Consider the following 19,237-nt stretch of genomic DNA (forward strand, 5'->3'; position numbering starts at 1 on the left):
AAGGCGTATTTCCAACATTTCAGTTGAAATGTTTCATATTGAATTGGCGAGTGACGCATAACTACAGTAAACCAAAGAATTAAGGTACCGTTGTGTTCACCCCTGCACAGTGTCAACACGCTATATTATAAATATTTTTTTTCATAAAGCTTCATACTCCGTTGGTGATCAATATTCTATTGTTGACACAGATAAAGAAAGTTTACATATGCATTGTGATATACACGTGTGATCGAATTTTCTATTATACACGAACCTGGATCATAAATGTGTTCCTTTATATAATTGTAATTCTCAAAATTAAATATATCACAATTTTAACTTTCGATTTAAAAATCGTTACGCCAAAAATGCAGTAAAAATGTATCCAGAGCAAACAGTGATGGCCGCTAATTAGTGTATTTAATTTAAAGTTAGTGTATTTAAAACAAAAACCTTGGTTTTACCTCAAAACAAATCGAATTTCCTTGTAATAGCAACACCATATGGGATACTAGAGCATGCGCAAATCGTAATAATGTGTAGAATAGAACTTGATGGTATCTCATATGGTAGTCGTACTTTGCTTAGCCTGAGTCGCTCGGCCTATCTCGAACAAAATCGCCATGCGTAGCTATTGAAAAACGAGAGGATTCGCCGTACTATCACGGCAATTTTTGACACGAAGATATAGGGATGATGACGGTGTGCCCTGTATATCCTAAATAAAGAAAGTGCGACGCTAGTTTTAACGTGCGAATCAATGGAAGCACGGCGCTAGTTCTCTTGGTCGCAAACGCTTTGTGTACCAATCAATAGGCATGTAATGAAGCAAACTGCAACTTTTAAATTGGCATCTTCCTTGGGTTTTTGGATCGTCGTGTTATTATTTCTGGAACAACAAATGAGGTCTTAAATTCGAGCTAAAATATGAAGCTATTGGCTGTTGGTTCTCATTATGACATATCTGTCTCTTTGTTTAAGATATACAGGGGGTGCACATAATTGGTACCTTAATTTTTTGGCTTACTGTACATGTATTGCAGCGCTCCATAGGCCACTGTGTTAGGCTGTCGACAAGCAGAAAATACAAATCGTACGATATCTTTGTCCAACGACCAAATCTGCAGCAAAGTTTATGCAGTCCTTGGTTTCTGGTGGAATAAACATCGCAACGTTTTTGGAGTAAGTTGGGGAATGAGGCTGTGGATCACGAAGTGCCTCTTTTAAGGACTCTTGAAAATTGAACGCTTTTTTCTGGCTCTTTTTTCGCATAACGCTTCCAGAATGACATTCGGAGACTCCGAATGTGTTTGTTGGGATACAGTGTGTCAGAATGTCTGGCTAAGAATAGCGTGTACCGTTTTTAATTTACATTACATACCACTTTCGTTATTTACATTAATGGTATACATGGTTAAGAATCCAAACTGCTTATCCTGCAACGCAATGCAAAACATATCCTGAGCAGGTTGACGTCAAACTTTCGCGCGATTACTTCCTTGAAATGTCCACAGCACATTGCTGTTGTTATCGTTTTCTTAATGTATACAAGAACGTGAATAGATGTCATTACAAAATAATTTCATGCACCCAAAATTTTGATCGATTTTGCGTTACGAAAGTACCGCAGGATTGTAGGAAAAGCAACATTTTCATATGAGTCCATTTTGGGGTTCGTTTTGGGTATTCACAGTTTCTGGTTCACCGTACCAATGAATATTGGATTCAACTTCCAGTTTGCCGACACCCTGATCCTCCACAAGTTTGATATCCGTGAACTTTCGGCTTCCAATCCTAATGCCCTTTAGCTTTGCTCTGGTCATAGTTTTTTCTCTGTTGATGTTTTGTCAACAAATCCCCCTTTCAGGGGTCGATTTCTGTCAAATCTGAAGTCAAATCTGATATCTTCGTCGTCATCATCAGGTTCACTCGTAGTATTTGTCTTCGTTGGTATTTTAGTATTGACACGCATTCGCTCTGTTATTAGTCTCTTTTCCAATGTTTTTTGTCTTTCTTCACGGCGTGCTTTCGCTACTATCTCATTGTTTGCAACGGTACAACATTCTATTAAAACTCTCGCCATTGATCTGGCTATTTGAGGGGTTTCACAAGCAACCGCATGGCATCTGGTGTCAACTCGCAATCCACTTGATTCCAACCAAACAAAGATTCCACCTATATCTTTATTAGCCATACAGTAAGATATATCGCGTATTGGGTAGTAGTAAGACACTGCATGTTGTCCATTTGTATCTAGTTTTTCATTCACTTTGATTCCACTCATACCGATAGTTACCGATACTTTCTTGCAATGGCGTCCGTTTCGTTTCCAAAGGCTCCAAGCTGTTTGTAACACTGAGTCAGATTGGTTTGTGTGCTCCACCATTTGATTGCCGAGATAAATGGCGTGAAACACTGGATCGTCGTGTGTAATTTCAAACATCATCTTTTTGTTAGAAAACATAGTGTCTGCATCGCGGATTTATACTTCCAAGTAAAGATTTTCAACTATTTTTAAACAATTCATAATCCTTGAATGTCAACTTAGTATATTTATTGAGCATTTTATAATACCGGTAATGTTTAGCTGACAGCATACCGTACTAATTGCCATCGTTATACACTAAGCAATTCAATGTGATGTAAACGTGTATTTGATATAATTGTCTGTTTGTTATGGCGTCATCTGGTCTTTATTAGCGTTATTATAATATTTTTAATAGCGAACATCACATTTATCTTATTTTTTTCTCATGATCACATGGTCTAGAACTAGAACCACTGAACTCATGCATACTTGGAAATAATTGCATTTATTGATAAAGAAATACTAACCATAAGACTTGGCAAATATAAGATTGGTTAATTATTTTGATTATGCTTGTGACAAACACGTAACTGTTGAACGAAATTGGTTCATAATACACCACTGCTGATATTAGTATGATTGCTGAAACAAAAACATCTCATGTAATTGTGGCCGTACACTACGAATGAGCCGTAACGTCGGCAAATTGTATTCTGAGTTACAGTGTAAAATGTGCGGGAAGGTCGTATTCATAGACACCTCAATATGGTGCGATATGTTTCTCATTTGATAGCGCGAGTCAAACACCGTTTTAACCAATCAATAATCCTATTGCTGAAGAGGATAATCGTCTTCTACCTATTTCTATAGAATCCTTAAATAGCTCTAGTCTTTGTTTGCTTTGGCTAAATCCTGTTCAAGTGGCGTGTTACAAAGCATTGTATTTTGTCTAGGTATGTATAAACAACAATTAACAATGAGAGGACATTCCTGAACCTCGTTGACTTGGAGATGATTTGAAATGACCGCCAATTATGACTGTTTGATATTTATTACCAGCAATGTGGAAAAAGAGACACATGTAGAACTGAAAAAGGTGCCATTTTGTTGAAGGAGCAGAGTTCAACAAACCATAACCCCGCTTCTGGATATCGTTTGAAGTCAAATGATATAACATTTTAAAGCTTATGATATATATTTTCTAAACACGAAATAAAACAAAATTGACCGGGGCCGACATTACGGCTGATTCATTATTGTACAATTCTATACATTTTGACTATGAAGGTATGGATTTTGGAAATTTGTGTAATTGCCTTTTCCCGCATCACTTTTGCAGGGCTACATATTGCAGAGCGTGGATCAGATTGAATTTGGAATAACACACCGGTATTCACGCAGAACGTTAGTCAGTCGATGGCTATTGTGAAACAAGACCCACTCAGTGACTTAATTAGGCACTAGAAACGATCGAATTCGGTGTTGAAATTAGCAAAATTTTTAGTTGCACCTTTTCACTTCATTATTATTTTTCTCGGTCAAATGAAAAGCAATAATTTTCATTTTTTTCTGTAAATGTCAGAAGAAAACTATAATGCTTGGTAGTGTATATTTTTTCAAACCCTGGTGTTAAACTTAGGTGTGAAATTTAGGCTAGTGTAAGATTTTTGATTTTCATAGGCTTCAACTTGCCCCGTGAGCTTTTTGGGAGGGTCAGCGTTTTTGCTTTTCAAAGTAACATAATTCGCTAAAGCTCTAAAGCTTTCTAAAGCACATCATATAAAGCTATATATCATAGTTTTGTCAGAATTTCGGTTTTGATTGCACCATTTTGCATTTCCGACTACCAATTTTGTCAAAATCAACTCGCGAATGTACCCATGGATGGATGATTTTGCAAGCCACAATAGAAATATCGATTATTTCTGATGGTCATATTTGAAATGGAGTACAAGTTGGACATTTTGGCAGTCGCAGGTAAAAAAAAGGTGAAATCAAGACGAATATTCTGACAAGAGTATAATATATAGAACCACGCGATGTGCATTGGCGGCACCAGGAATTTTTTCTGGGGGGTGTTTGGGGGAAAAGTGAATTTCAGGGGGGAAATCGACCGATTTTGCTCAAAATTGCAACAAAAAGTGGAAATTTACGTAATTTGGGGGGTTTTTCCTCAAAACTGGGGAGGGGCCAAACTGGGGCGCAAGAAAAATATTGGGAAAATGTCCCCTTCTGCATATCTCCTCCACACAGTGCGTCATATTTTATTATTCACATTTAATATTGAAGCCAGGCACTCTGAAATATACAAACAGTCATCGCTAATATTTTTTGATGATCCAGCATCTTCCTTTTTATTAGTCTTTATTTACATAATGTACATTATAATACATTCTCTACTTACTTCTCTAATGTAGAAGTAAAGTATAAGGTCTCACACATATACCCAATGAAATGTGTTTGTTTTTGTTTTATTTTCATTTTAGCTCCTCCCAGTGAAGCGCGTTGTCATTATTTGGTCTAAGTAAAATTATTTCAAACATTAGACTTTGCCCCGGTGGCTTTGCATTGTCTCCCTATTGTCGAATAACCCGAGTCCAAAATGAAAAGTGATATAATTGTCCTGACCTCAACTGAAATGACCCTACACTAGCTTGTGTGAAACATAGTTTGGTGAAATGTGTACATAAATCAGCAACAACAAAAACCAGAAACCAAAAACATATAAACAAGCAAACACAAAACGTTAACCAATAAAAGTTACCCGTCACGAAATCAATATAATTATGGTAATTATATTCCTATGATATACTTGATATTTTTTTCAAGCTAGATTCATTAACGTTTCTATACACTTGAAATTAGAAATCGTTGGTCAGCCTATGAAATCAAACACTGCAGATTTCTTTGACTTCACGCGATATACCCCACAAAGGCGCATAAAACAAATCGTCATTGACAATGACTGATGTCTAGAGATGGCTCAATTATGTTGCCAAATTGATCACAACATCATGAGCTATCGTGATTCTTCTGGTGTTATTCCTACCAATCAAGTCGGTATTTTTGTTAACAACACTCTGAGTAAACAATTTCTTCTGAGAAATCAGACTAACGTCATGTGAAAAAACGGACACAAATGTCCTTTGGAATCGCCTTAACAATTACGGTATATTTCCAACGTGTATCTCAATAAATGTTACAATTATAAAAATAAAAATAATGGGATTTCTTTGGTTACCCAACTCATTGTTCAGTAGATAGCAGAATAATAACCCAACACAATGCCTCATCTAATAAAAGCATCTACATTCAAATATATGGTGATTTACATAATGTTGGTCTAGTTGGTTCACTTTTCCTATATAGTCGAGGAAACTGGCCATAATAATGACTGGGAAGTTGCGTACGTATGTAAAAGAAAGAAAGAGCAGTTTACCAATCCAAAGTGCTACAATTACACAAGACAACAAATAAACGCAAATCCCAACCGACACACAACCCAACTTAAAAAGCAAAGGAATGTGCCGATCACACACGGGAATTATATACGGTCCACAACTTATAAGTTCCCCCTAATACTTTTTTAGAATAAGTCAAGAAATATTTTACGAAATGTAAAAATGTAAAAAGATATGTGTTTTTATTTATTTATTTATTTGTTTTACACATGTGGACCAATTTTTAGCGTTACACGTCATTGCGTTCAGTCACAATAGATAATTTTGTAAGAAAAGAGGCCGTTTTAAAAGTTGCACCTGAGTCCATAGCAGTCAGGTTTTCTTTAACAAACACATGAATAGACCTGTCCTACTGTATTGTTTGAGAGCTGACTCCTATGGACTCAGATGCAACTTTTAATACTGTTAAACATGTGACGCTATAATTTTGTCCATATGTGTAAAACAAATACGGCTACTCATACCTTTTTACACGTTTGCATTTTGTCAAATATTTTTCGATTTATCTGAAAAAGTATTTAGGGGGGAACTTATAACTTGTGGACCCTATATTTTTGAATACTTTAAATAAGTTAAAAAGTTTTAAAAAGGTCAATGATAAATCTGCAGGATTCCTAATTAATGGGTTATATGTCAAAATAGATGAAAGGGTACAAATAAAGTTGTGCAGGGGTAAAATGTTCAAAATGCTCCCATTGCATTTTTTTTTTGCATTACTACGCAGCTTAACGATCATCAGTGGGCTACCCAATTCGATTCTACCGGGGGCTTGAGATAAGGTGAACTCGGCCGACATCATGCTACACACCACCAATAAACAAATATTTTCTATATCCCTTTTCTTCTAGTCGAAAAAATATTTTAAAATTGTAACATTTTTTGAAATACATTACACTATGTATTTTTACGTATCATAATATACAACGGGATGATTTCAAGTTTTCGTATCTGATTTCCTATCCGTATTGTCCTCATCACTATTCTTCTGATTTTGGCCTTCATCCCTTGCGACATATTTAATCAACGTCGGCATACTTACTCCTTACGAAAAACTCATTGAAAATTTCAATTCGTATTCGTAAGTTGCGTAATCGCCAGCCGTGCGTTGAATGTCCCACCACATTTTAGCATCTACATCCATAGATACGGTTAGCTTATTTACATATTTGTCCACTCTTACTTCAATAGCATGGCGTGATCAACACCTCTTCAATGTATACAAATTGACGCAGATGAATTTTGGGATGCCTCAGTAAATTGACTGTGACTTTAAAACAAAAGTTCTGAATCACACAGGAAAAAACTCCTGACTTGGCCGACATCCAATATCTTTTTTCTTCAATTTAGTTTAAAAATATTAGGAGATACGCCCTGTACACTTACGTTGTTTTCTTTGTTACGAAACATTGTTTTGTAATTATACGAAGTAAAATTACTGAATCGATACCTCGTCTCTATATTCAGACTAACGGACGACAGAGCAACCGCGTGTATGAGGTACACTGAAATATCTCATATTATTCCGAAATTCAATATCTATCTGTCAAAAGATAGTCTAACCAGAACGAAAAACTTGAAAATTCCACTGTGAAAAAAATTCAGTCTAAAAATCTCAGCGAAGCAAATCAACACCACGATGGTTGTGATTCATTTGCAAAGCACAAGTCAACGTTACCGCTGGTCCATGTCCCGTCATCTAGATCTTGCGGATTTATTTTGAGTACGGTGACGACGTCGACGAACTCGGACCAATGTTAACAGCACGGTTCTGATATGACGAACTCGTACCATTGTAAACAGGACGGTTCTGATAGATAGAAATAACTACACGTCTCTGGAAATCACTGAAAAGAACATCCCCCGATGTTGGAGCTCGTTCCAGAAAACCTTGCCTCGTCATAAGGCAAAGTCCTCTTCCATTCATAGCGAATTTCGATAGGTCAATGGTGTCCAGAGAGTAGAAGGCTGTAGCCCACTGCAACCACCGGCTAACATCACTGCGACTCCATTCTCTGGGATCTATTTGGGAAAGAAAGAAGTAGAAAGAAATACTTTATCGAAAGTATTGGTCATAATCATGATAATGTACATGATGTACAACGGGACAGCATCAAGTGTTATCAAGAATTCAGCAACATTTTGCAAATTGGGTTTTTTCCAAATAGCGCACTAATTGGAAATCGGGTCGGCAAATAAAGTCACTGAGAAATGTTCCAAAAGTGCGCCCTCGATACCTGGTATTGTTCTTACTATGTCTAGCCCTGTTCTTTTGTTCCATTATCCATTATATTTCTTTTGTTCAAAGTCTGATCAACTGTCGATTATATCAAGTAATGTGGAGAGGTCAAGATAATCTTGGTCAGGTCAAGATAATCTTTCAGGTCAAGATATTCCTGGACAGTTTAATAAATTGTGAGCAAGAGAAATACATGTTCGTATTTAGAAACACTGAGGGCCACACTTTCTGAACTTAGAATGTATTAAAGTACAGCATTCATATTTTAATTATTTGGATGGAATGATCAAACTACAAGATGCCAGTTATATTCCGATCTGAAACTATCAGACAATATTAAACATTATTAACATCACACATTTGCAACAAACCCAAATTGTGAAAAAATCGCCCGGGCAGATTTTTTGCTATTTCTCCATTTACGATCCTGCCCAAAAGTGTCTCCTTTCGATATTCCACGTCACATTTATATATTTTACACCATCAGCGCCAAACTTAATATATTGCGCAAATTTATGCATATTACATTTATATACATAGTAAATAATACGGGTATAAAAAGTAAGCATACTTAAATTAGGCACACTTGATTAAAATATATGGTCCATGCAAATTAGGAGCTTTGCAATTAACCTGCGGTACTAATTACAATTCAAGAGACTTGGCGTACAAAGCCTTACTGCGACCTACAAATAATGGGGAGTGCCAACTGGACACTGCATTATTAGTTTCTTCAAATGTCTGCTTATACACATTTGTCTAAGATATAAATGTCCAAACGTTGACAACTCTGTGTAATTTGCATTATTCATTAATAATTTTAATAACAATAGTCACCGGGTTATCACATTCCAGCCAGATTAACTGTGCAACCGCCTAACCACTTCAAATACAGATTTCAATTGAGATCAATTCTGTGATTTGATAATTCAAGAAATTAAAGTTTGTCATTAAATTGCTTTTTGAACTATTCTTTATACATATTTTGGTACAAACAATTTAGTTTAAGTTATTCTCTGTATCGCGCCTTAAGCGCCATTGATTTGGTGGAGATGTGCGCATTAGAAATTCACATTATCATTATTATTATTATTATTATTATTTTGCTCGCCGTATGTGTAAGATAAACGGTTCAAAACAGATCATTATCAGAAATAATCGGTGTCTTGTTGAAGTGTGGTTCGCATGCTAGTTACTCGGAAGGCTCGACGCCTTCGGGTCTCGCCTTCTGAGCGACTAACATGTTTACCATACCTCAACAAGACACCGATTATTTCTGATAATGGTCTGTTTCACACCCTTTTCTCGTTTTTCTTACCCTGGTCCGTTTCTAAAACTATTTTCCAGGATTAATGCTTTGAGATGAATACACTGCAAAATTCAAAATCACATTCTTGCCTTCAATTTGTAAATGTGTGTAAATACTGAACGTGATTAGAGTATTGAACATTATTAAAACATGTTAAACAAAATGAAGGCAAGAATGTGTTTAATGACTAAACACAGTTTTTAGTAGGAACAAAGCTGCTAAGAAACTTATTTAACTATATATTACCATTTGGAACAGGCGGTGATGCATTGACGGCTGGTGATGGTGTCCTACTGTCATCACAATGGCGGCTACCAGGGTTACTTGGCGACGAATCACGGCTCAGATCCATCACCGTCTCTTCATGCTCCACGTTTTCAGATGAAATGTGTAATTTTCTTACCACACTGTCTTGTTGTGGACAGAATGTTAGAACCTCACTGTACAGTAAAATGTAGAAATGGCTATTGTAAACAAGAATCTTATTAAAAGAAATTATACCCCAAATAAGTCCAGTTGACTAGATTATAGTTCAATATTAATATTACACTCTTATGCAAACTGGAGGAGAGAACGAAACAACAATTTTAACTGGGATATGTTACCGTACCGAAGAGCAGCGCAATTTTTTCAGTGTTTTGGAAGAAGTGTGTTCACAAAATGAATGTTTCAACCAAAATGAAACTATCATTCTAGGCGATTTCAATGCTGATGTTCTATCGAAAAAGAAACCAAAAGACAGCATTATTAATGCTTTGGAACGTTTTTGCCTCATGCAAGATTTCATTCAGTTGATACGGGATTATACCAGGGTTACTCCAACAAGTAAAACCGCCATTGACTTGATTTTTGTCTCTGACCCTCAAAAAGTGTGTCAATCGGGGTAGTCACATTTGGGATAAGTGACCACTACTTAATATACTGTAGTAGAAAACAAACTAAGGTGCAATATAATAGACACAAAACTGTAAATATCAGATCAATGAAAAGGTACTCTAATGAATGTTTCATAACAAAGTTAAACCATGTTGATTGGAAGAATGTTTTAATATGTGTCGATGTAGAAAAAGCATGGGAAATATTCAAAGGTTCCTTGTTGTCGGTCATAAATGAAATTGCTCCACAGAAAAAATCAGGGTGAAACAAAGAACTGAGCCATGGTTTAGTGCAGAGATAAAAGAATTGATTCATGATCGTGACACAGCACTGCACACTTTCAACAGAACTAAAAACACAAGTGATTTTTCTGAATTCAAGAGTCTTCGAAACAAGGTTCAATATGAAATAAAAAAAGCCAAATCACAGTATTATAAGGACAAGATAGAAGAAAATGTAAACAATCCAAAAAAATCTTTGGAGTATTTTGAAAGGCATGGGGGCTAGTGATAAAGGTTCCACAAAATCAGGCAGTATCGGCCTTGAGATAGAGGGAGAGGTCTGCTTTGACAAAGCAACTGTGGCTGAGAAGTTTAATGATATCTTTGTTACAGTGGCCTCCACACTGGTCAGCAAACTCCCCACTGGCTCTGGCAGATATGGCCTGAATTCTGTTTTTGAATTTTACAAAAAGAGAAATGTCAAACAAAATAATTTTGATCTTTCCCAGATAAATGAGGATAGTGTTTTAAAATTACTGATGAAAATAAATACTAGCAAATCAACTGGTCTTGACAATCTACCTGCAAAATTCATCAAGGATGCTGCACCGGTGATATGCGAGCCTCTTACTCACATTATTAACTTGTCAATAAAATCTGGTGTAATTCCCAATGACATGAAAAATGCTAGAGTGGTGCCTATACATAAGAAAAGCAGTAAGACGGAAACTGGCAATTACCGACCAGTTTCCATCCTTAGTGTTATTTCAAAAATTTTGAAAGGATTGTTTATGACCAGTTAGAAAAATATTTGAAGGACGAGTCTCTCCTTTATGAATTTCAGTCAGGCTTTCGGCCGTCATTTTCTACAGATACTTGCTTGATTCACCTGTCGGACTACATAAGAAAGGAATGGGATAAAGGTAATCTTACTGGTATGGTGGTTCTTGATTTACAAAAGGCGTTCGACACGGTGAATCATGCAATTCTTCTTGGAAAATTGGGGGCCCTTGGCGTGGCTGAAAGTTCAATTAAATGGTTTGACTCGTACCTTACAGGTCGGAAACAGGTCGTTGACATAGGCGGAGTGAAATCACAGCCCAAGGATATTACGTGCGGAGTTCCCCAGGGCTCAATATTGGGGCCTCTTTTGTTCTTAGTCTATGTCAACGACATGGCTTCTGCAGTGGGGTGTAAATTACTTTTGTATGCAGATGACTCAGCTCTGATGGTCTCGCATAGTGACGTCAATGTCATTCAGGAACAGCTCAGTTTGGAGCTCAAGGCTGTGAACGAGTGGTTGATTGATAATAAATTATCCTTTCACTTAGGGAAGACTGAGTCGGTCCTGTTTGGCACTGCACGTAAACTTGCGAGACAATCAGAGCTCAGCATCAAATGTGGTAACACACTAATTACTCCCAAATCTGAAGTAAAGTATTTAGGCCTCAATATTCATCAAACTCTAAGTGGGCAAAATACAGCAGATAAAGTTGTAGAAGAGGCTAATTCCAGACTCAAATTTATTCAAAGAAAAGGAAGGTTTTTGAATGTATACACTAAAAAACTTCTTGTTTCGGCTCTCATCCAGTGTCATTATGACTATGCTTGTAGTTCCTGGTATCCTGCTTTAACCAAACAAACAAAACAAAAACTCCAAATTGCCCAAAATAAAATCATCAGAAATGTGCTAAATCTGTCCCTAGGTCTCACATTGGTGCTAGTGAATTCAGGAGGTAAACTGGCTCCCGACCCAGTACAGGGTTTTCCAGATTATGACAAATCACATGTTTAGGATCCTGAATGGCAAAAGTCCTACTTATTTTCTTGAAGGTATTTCTAAGTCTAAAACGTACACAAACATTCAACCAGGTCAGGAACATATGCTTTATTCAAGCCTCGTATGGGCACCCATGGGCAAAAAACCTTTGTTTATAATGCAATAAATGTGTGGAACTCGCTTCCAAATTCTGTGCAATCCCAGCTATGTCAAGACATTTTCAGGAAAGAGGTCAAACATCACTTTTTTAAAAAAAATTTCAAAAATGAACGTGCAATTTATCTTTTTAACTAAGGCTGGACCTGATGCATGTTTTTTCAACATTAATATATTGTGTGTTTTTAATATTATTTTATTTTTTGTTTTCAAAATTTGTAGGTAATGATAACAGTATTTGTAATATTTTATGTCTTATGCTTGCTGAACAGTTTAAATTTAGGGTGGTACTACACCCCTTGATGGGTGTGTGACTATTTTTGTAGTTTTCTCGGGGGATAGTCGTGCATGGGTGGGAGGAGTCGTGTGTGTTGTGGGGGCGGGGAGTCCTGTTGCTGCGCTGGAATTTTCGGTGGCTCAGGAGGGGCGGTGCATTTGTTTTGTTTTAGGAAGGGAGGTACCACTAGAATGTACCTCTTTTTCTTGACATATGAGATGGGCCGCTGGTCTTGAGTCGCTGGGTTTTCGGTGGGGAGATTGGGCTCCCTGCCCTTGTAGTGTGCATGGCTTTTTGTTGCCGGTGTGTGGTTGTTTCTTGGGAGGAGTGCGAAACTGGTCGCAGGATTTGTCAGGGGGTGTGGTACCACCTTGATGTGTGTGATATCATATGTAAAGTGCAATCCAAATATTTCTTTACTTTTGTACCTTTAAGTCTTAGGCTCATCAAGGACCACAGTGGAAATAAGTGTGCTTTTAAATGTATTCTTTTCTGTGTTCATTCATTCATTCATTCATTCATTCATTTATTTCCATATATAAAAATATACAACTACATCAAAAATAAAGAAACACAATATGGCGGAAAAGGCAGGAAGGCCAATAAGGCCTGACAATTGCCTTTCCATTACGAAAAAACAAAACAAAGATTATGAAATCAACAAAAATAAATAAAAATGACTAACAGACATGACAAATTACAGTGCTCGAGAATGGCCTAATTGTACTTAGAGATAAGTTTTTGTTTAAGGTGTTTGCGGAAATGTTTTATGGACTTTGAGTCTTTAATTTTTTATCTAGAGAGTTGCAAAGTATGGGCCCGCTCGTTCGAATGGAATGGTCGGAAAAACTCTTTTATTTTTTGTTAACTGGAGATCATTATTTCGTCTTGTCTGGTAGTCATGGATGTCAGAACGTTTTGTAAAATACTCATTAAATGAATTGGGTAACTCATGTATGGAATTCTTGTACATAAATACACCAAGTTCAAGAGAATACATATCTTCTATATTTAAAATGTTGTATTTGGCAAATAAAGGTCTGGTATGACTTCTATAATGACTATTAGAAATTGTTCTTATTGCCCATTTTTGGAGTTTGGTCAGTTTATCTAAATAAAGTTTACATGTATTCCCCAGATTAGAATTCCATAATTGAGGTACGGCAAAATAAAAGTACAATATAAGGTATATAATATTCGATCAGGAATAAAGTGTTTTAATTTGTTCATGATACCAATATTTCTCGACAAAGTTTTGGAAACGCAGTCAATATGACATTTCCAGGTGAGGTTTTCATCTATTAAGACACCTAAAAATTTGGTATGTTTCACTCGGTCCAATAGTGTGTTGTTTAGGACGATGTTTAAATCTTGCTGCACTTTGACTGATGTCATATGAGGCGTTCCTAATAACATATAATTTGTTTTGCTTGCATTTACTGATAACTTGTTTGCTCTAAACCAATTGCTTACTTCTTTCAATTCAGCATTCACGACATTTGTTTGATTCTCAATATTTTCATGCGAGTAAAGGATAGTGGTATCATCAGCAAATAGTATAAAATCCAGAATATTAGAGGTACTAGTGATATCATTAACATATAATATAAAAATAGTGGACCTAATATTGATCCTTGCGGAACACCACATACAATATCTTTAAGTTGTGAGTCACACGTGTTGTAGGATACATATTGCTTTCTATTACTTAGATAATTTGTAAACCATTCCAATACCACACCACGAAATCCATAATGCTCTAATTTATGAAGAAGTATTTTGTGGTCAATTGTATCAAACGCTTTTGATAAGTCTAAGAAAATTCAATAGTTGCTTTATTTTTGTCCACTGCTGTATTAATTTTATCCACCAGCTGTAATATAGCCATATAGGTAGAGTGGTTGGATCGAAATCCAAATTGTTTGTCATTAAGGATTTCGTGAGTATCTATGTAGTTAACACATTTATCAAATACAAGTCTTTCTAAAATCTTTGAAAAACATGGTAAAAGTGACACTGGTCTATAATTGGAGAAGACTTCAGCTTCTTGTTTTTTGTATATTGGTATAACCTTAGCTATTTTTAGTTTTTCAGGAACAATACCTGTTGAGATTGACATATTAAATATGCTTGTAAGAGGTTTTACGATTTCCTTAGCTACTCTTTTTATAATGAAATTTCCTATGTTATCATTACCAGCACTTTTATTTTGGTTAAATTTATCAATAATTTTTATAATATCCATTTCCACAATTGGGCTCATGTACATGCTACTAAATCTTGGATCATGAAGGTAATCATAATATTTTTTGTCGGAATCTTGAATACTGGATGCAAGTTCCGGGCCTACATTACAAAAAATCATTAAATTGATTTGATATATCGTCAGAGTTTGTATATATGTTGCCATGACCATCCTTAAATTTATTCTGGGAAGATTTCTGCTTTCCTCGTCCAAGAATATTATTTATTGTATTCCATGTTTGCTTCATATTATTCTTGCTATGTTCGAATTTCAAGAAATAATATTTTCTTTTAGCTTTACGTATAAGCATGTTTAATACATTTTTATAAGTTTTAAATTTTTGAAATCCATTTTGACTTGGGGAGTGAAGATATTGTTTGTATAATTTATTTTTCTTATTGATACTTTTTAGTAGGCCTTTTGTGATCCAGGAGACATTGGTTCCTTCTTTCTATTATTAGTGCATTTCTTAAGTGGTACGCATTCGTTATATAACTTATCAAAAGTTTCTAGGAACTTATTGTAATCATCATCTACATTGTTGTTTTCAAGAACTTCCTGCCACTTAACTTCTGATAACCTCTTTTTAAATTTTGCAATATTATCGTCAGTGTGATTCCTTTTGTAAGAAATTCTTTTAGAATTATTAGATGGACTAGTTTGGGTATTACGAGTTGTTAACACAGTTGGTAAATGATCAGTTATATCGGTAACTATTATGGAGGATTTAATAATATTTTCATCATTGGTTAAAATATTATCAATTATTGTTGCAGTAGTTTCAGTAATCCGCGTTGGTTTGTATATCGTAGGTAATAAGGAATAGGAATAAATGAGTTCAAGATAATCATGAGTAGGTCTATGGGTATCTACCTTTAAAAGGTCAATGTTAAAATCTCCCATGATATAAACTGATTTTTCTCTGTATTCAGTTTCTTAAAGACGGGCTCAATATCTGTCATGAAGTCATCAATAGACGTATGTGCTCTATATACAACTCCGACTACAATGTTCTTAGCATTATTACATTCAATTTCAATAAAACAGGATTCGTAATTACAGTTTGCAATACAAAGATCTTTTCGTAGTTTATAATTAATTTTGTCAGATACATACATGCATACGCCACCTTTCTCTCTTGCAATTCTATTTGTATATTCTACTTTATACCCAGATATGTTATAAAAGTCATTTGGTTTGTCTTTAAGGTGAGTTTCTGATATCCCAATTACACTAAAGTCATTTTTCAATATATTAATGCATTCTTTGAGCTTTTCGAAATTTTTTGATAGGCTTCTAATATTAACATTTAGGAAACTAAATTTGCCAATACTAGAATTAGAATCTGAGGAAAAATGTTCAGGGGTAACATATGAGCATTCATGACTCCTTTCCGTATCATCATTTACTACATCGTTATATCTATTTTCCGTTGAATTACAATCAAATCGTAGAGGATTAAAACCATTTTATCATATTTTTTAGGTCTACCTCAGTAACATTAAATTGAGGATTCTCGTTTAAGTCATTTGCATCTTCTTCAAAATCAGAATCAGGAATAGTGTTGTTTGAGCACTTTGAGCACACCCACTCCTTAGGATTTAGACATTTTAGTTGTTTTGGCTTGAGTTTTGTACATTTTTTGTGCACATATCCCGTACACATTTGGCATGATATATCTTTGTGGCATTTTTTTACTATTTGTTTTTTATCCTTGGTTTGAATCCTAAATAAAATGAAATGAAATGAAATGAAACATCGATTTTGTTTGACTTAAAAGCACCATCTGCAAAAGACCTTAAGCATGTTAAGGTGGTACTACACCCCTTGATAAATTTTGTGATTGTGCTAATTTTGCATTTTTCTCAAAAAATAACTACACATTGGTAACAAAAGAAAGTTTTCTATATTATAGGGACAAGGAATCCAATTACTTAACTGAAATTTCAGTGATTCAAGACAAGTAATTCATTATATATGTTAAGAAATGAGGTACATTCTTGCGGTACCTCTTTTCTTATCATGAATAACGTACCGCTTGTCTTGAGTCACTGAAATTCCAGTGTAGTAACTGATTCCTTGCCCACATTAAATTTTGTTACCAGTGTGTTATTATTTTTTGAGAAAAATGCAAAAATAGTCACAAATTTATCAAGGGCTGTAGTACCACCTTAAATTGTTTGAATTGAGATTAAATTACCCTGCTGCCAGATGAAATTATCGAAAATACCACCAAATCAATATCAGTTTCAATAAAGGCAGCCTCGTGTTCCTGCGGACAGACAAGATCCTACAATCTACGAAAATATAAGTCCTTGGAACGCTTGGTACACTATGTCGAAATTCCGTGCAGAATTTCATATGATCATGGAAATGACGTATATTTTGCCTGGGAACAAGCATGACATCTACAACAATGATATACCCTTCCCCTCTCCCCATCAATCAATGTTGGAACACATTGGGAAACCGCTGAAGACATTAGCATTTCTCAACATTGAATGGGGGAAAGGGGGTGAGAGTTTTCCGCTATTTACACCCAAGCGTTCCAAAACTTATTTCGATGATTGTAGGAAAAAGCCCAAAGCACATCCTCTTTCACCTTTCATAATATTTCATGGACGCTTATGGGCACGGGCCTGAGAGAACGGCTTCTGTGCTACAAACGCAATGATTAACTTGAATGGTTTATCTTGGTTCTTTCTTACCTCATCTTTTTCATCTGGAGGTAGGTATACCCCGAAGTATGGCTGTCTGTAGTCATTAATAACTGCTAATACAACAGATTGTAAGATACCTTTACCAAAATGGTGACCATTCATACCCTCAGCCTGAAAGTGAAACAATAGCATAACAAAGATGCGACTCATTATGTCTCAAAAGGGAAGAAAGTTCTTATTAGCTTCAGCAGGAAAGGACATGTAACAAATTTTTGGGATAAAGTGTGTCACACAGCGGTGTTAATTCGCCTCTTTTAAAGTCATAATGTACGATCTTATAATATGAACCAATGATTTTTTTCAAACCTGATTTTTTGGCATATTTGTAATGTTTACACATGTCACAACTTGCACCTAAATGGAATCAGCCAAATTTCTTGTGTTTGTAGGTAAACAGAGCAAAGTTCGACATAAAGTCATAATTCAAAGAATTATGACTTTATGTCCTCCCATAGAACTGCGTGTTAAACGGCTAAAATAACAAGCAGTGTCTAGCTCAAAATTAACAGAAACCATTCCCGATAATTATTACTAGTATTATTTCAGCATTTTCAGTATATATGACAAATTTTAAATTTGAAGGAAATCGTACATTAAGCCTTTAAGTGGTGGTGGGGCACTACCTGAATTGCCACATCAAAGTGACTGAAAGAACAAAAAATAGCTCATTTTACTACAAAGTAGGGGAGACTTTTACCACGTCCCCCTGGCACCAGGATTAATGTCCATGGTATCACACCATATACATGTAAATCACACGTATAATAATGATCTATTTTGTGATTAGAGCCAATCTGGCATTTACTATAAGTGAGAGGCTTTTCCAACTGATTGTCAAGCATTACCCACTTTCTTTGTATTTCTAGTTCTTTACTTTTTTTACTTTGACTATTTCTTGGTTACATCTATACTCACCGCTGTGTATTAGAGAAGTCAAAAATAAAATCAAGTTGTGATAATGGGGTCCATTTTTGATTCCCCTGCTTGTCGTAACCCTCTCCACTAACCCATAAGGAGGAGTCATTTCATGGATATTCACCCAAGCTATTAAATAACTGTATTAGCCACAGAGGGAAACACCTGCACGAGTTCTTGACTTCATCCATCTATATGGGATATTCCATGAGGAAAGACGAATTCAAGAAAGAAAGTCGAGAAATGCTACAGTTATTTATATCTGGTGTTCCTGAGCATGCTGAATGATTATCCCATAAAACAGAAGTTTATAATTCTTTGAACTTATCATAAGGGTAATAGTGAGTGAGCTTCAAAGTTTACTCACTATTGTCGCTAAAACGAGTGCAATGGATGTCCTATAAGATTTACTCAAGTCATTTGGTCGCTACAACGAGTACAAGGGATGTCCCATAAGATTAACTCAAGTCATTGTCGCTACAACGAGTGCAAGAGATGTCCTATAAGATTAACTCAAGTCCTTTGGCGCCAAAACGAGTGCAAGAGATGTCCTATAAGATCAATTCAAGTCATTGTCACTACAACGAGTACAAGGGATGTCCCATAAGATTAACTCAAGTCATTGTCGCTACAACGAGTGCAAGGGATGTCCTATAAGATTAATTCAAGTCATTTGGTCGCTAAAACGAGTGCAAGAGATGTCCCATAAGATTTACTCAAGTCATTTGGTCGCTAAAACGAGTGCAAGAGA

General features: G+C 35.7%; 1 protein-coding gene across 1 annotated transcript; it reads right to left on the bottom strand.

The window, feature by feature from the left end:
• Positions 1–4,623: 4,623 nt before the first annotated feature.
• On the bottom strand, positions 4,624–17,704 carry LOC140155863 (uncharacterized). The gene is made up of 3 exons (XM_072178856.1): positions 17,560–17,704; positions 9,543–9,736; positions 4,624–7,770 (listed from the first exon to the last, which is right to left on the bottom strand). Exons 1-3 carry the CDS (start codon positions 17,613–17,615, stop codon positions 7,463–7,465), a joined length of 558 nt encoding a protein of 185 aa, XP_072034957.1. The 5' UTR covers positions 17,616–17,704; the 3' UTR covers positions 4,624–7,462.
• Positions 17,705–19,237: the final 1,533 nt, after the last annotated feature.

Source organism: Amphiura filiformis, chromosome 6, assembly GCF_039555335.1.
Source record: "Amphiura filiformis chromosome 6, Afil_fr2py, whole genome shotgun sequence".
Lineage (NCBI taxonomy): Eukaryota > Metazoa > Echinodermata > Ophiuroidea > Amphilepidida > Amphiuridae > Amphiura > Amphiura filiformis.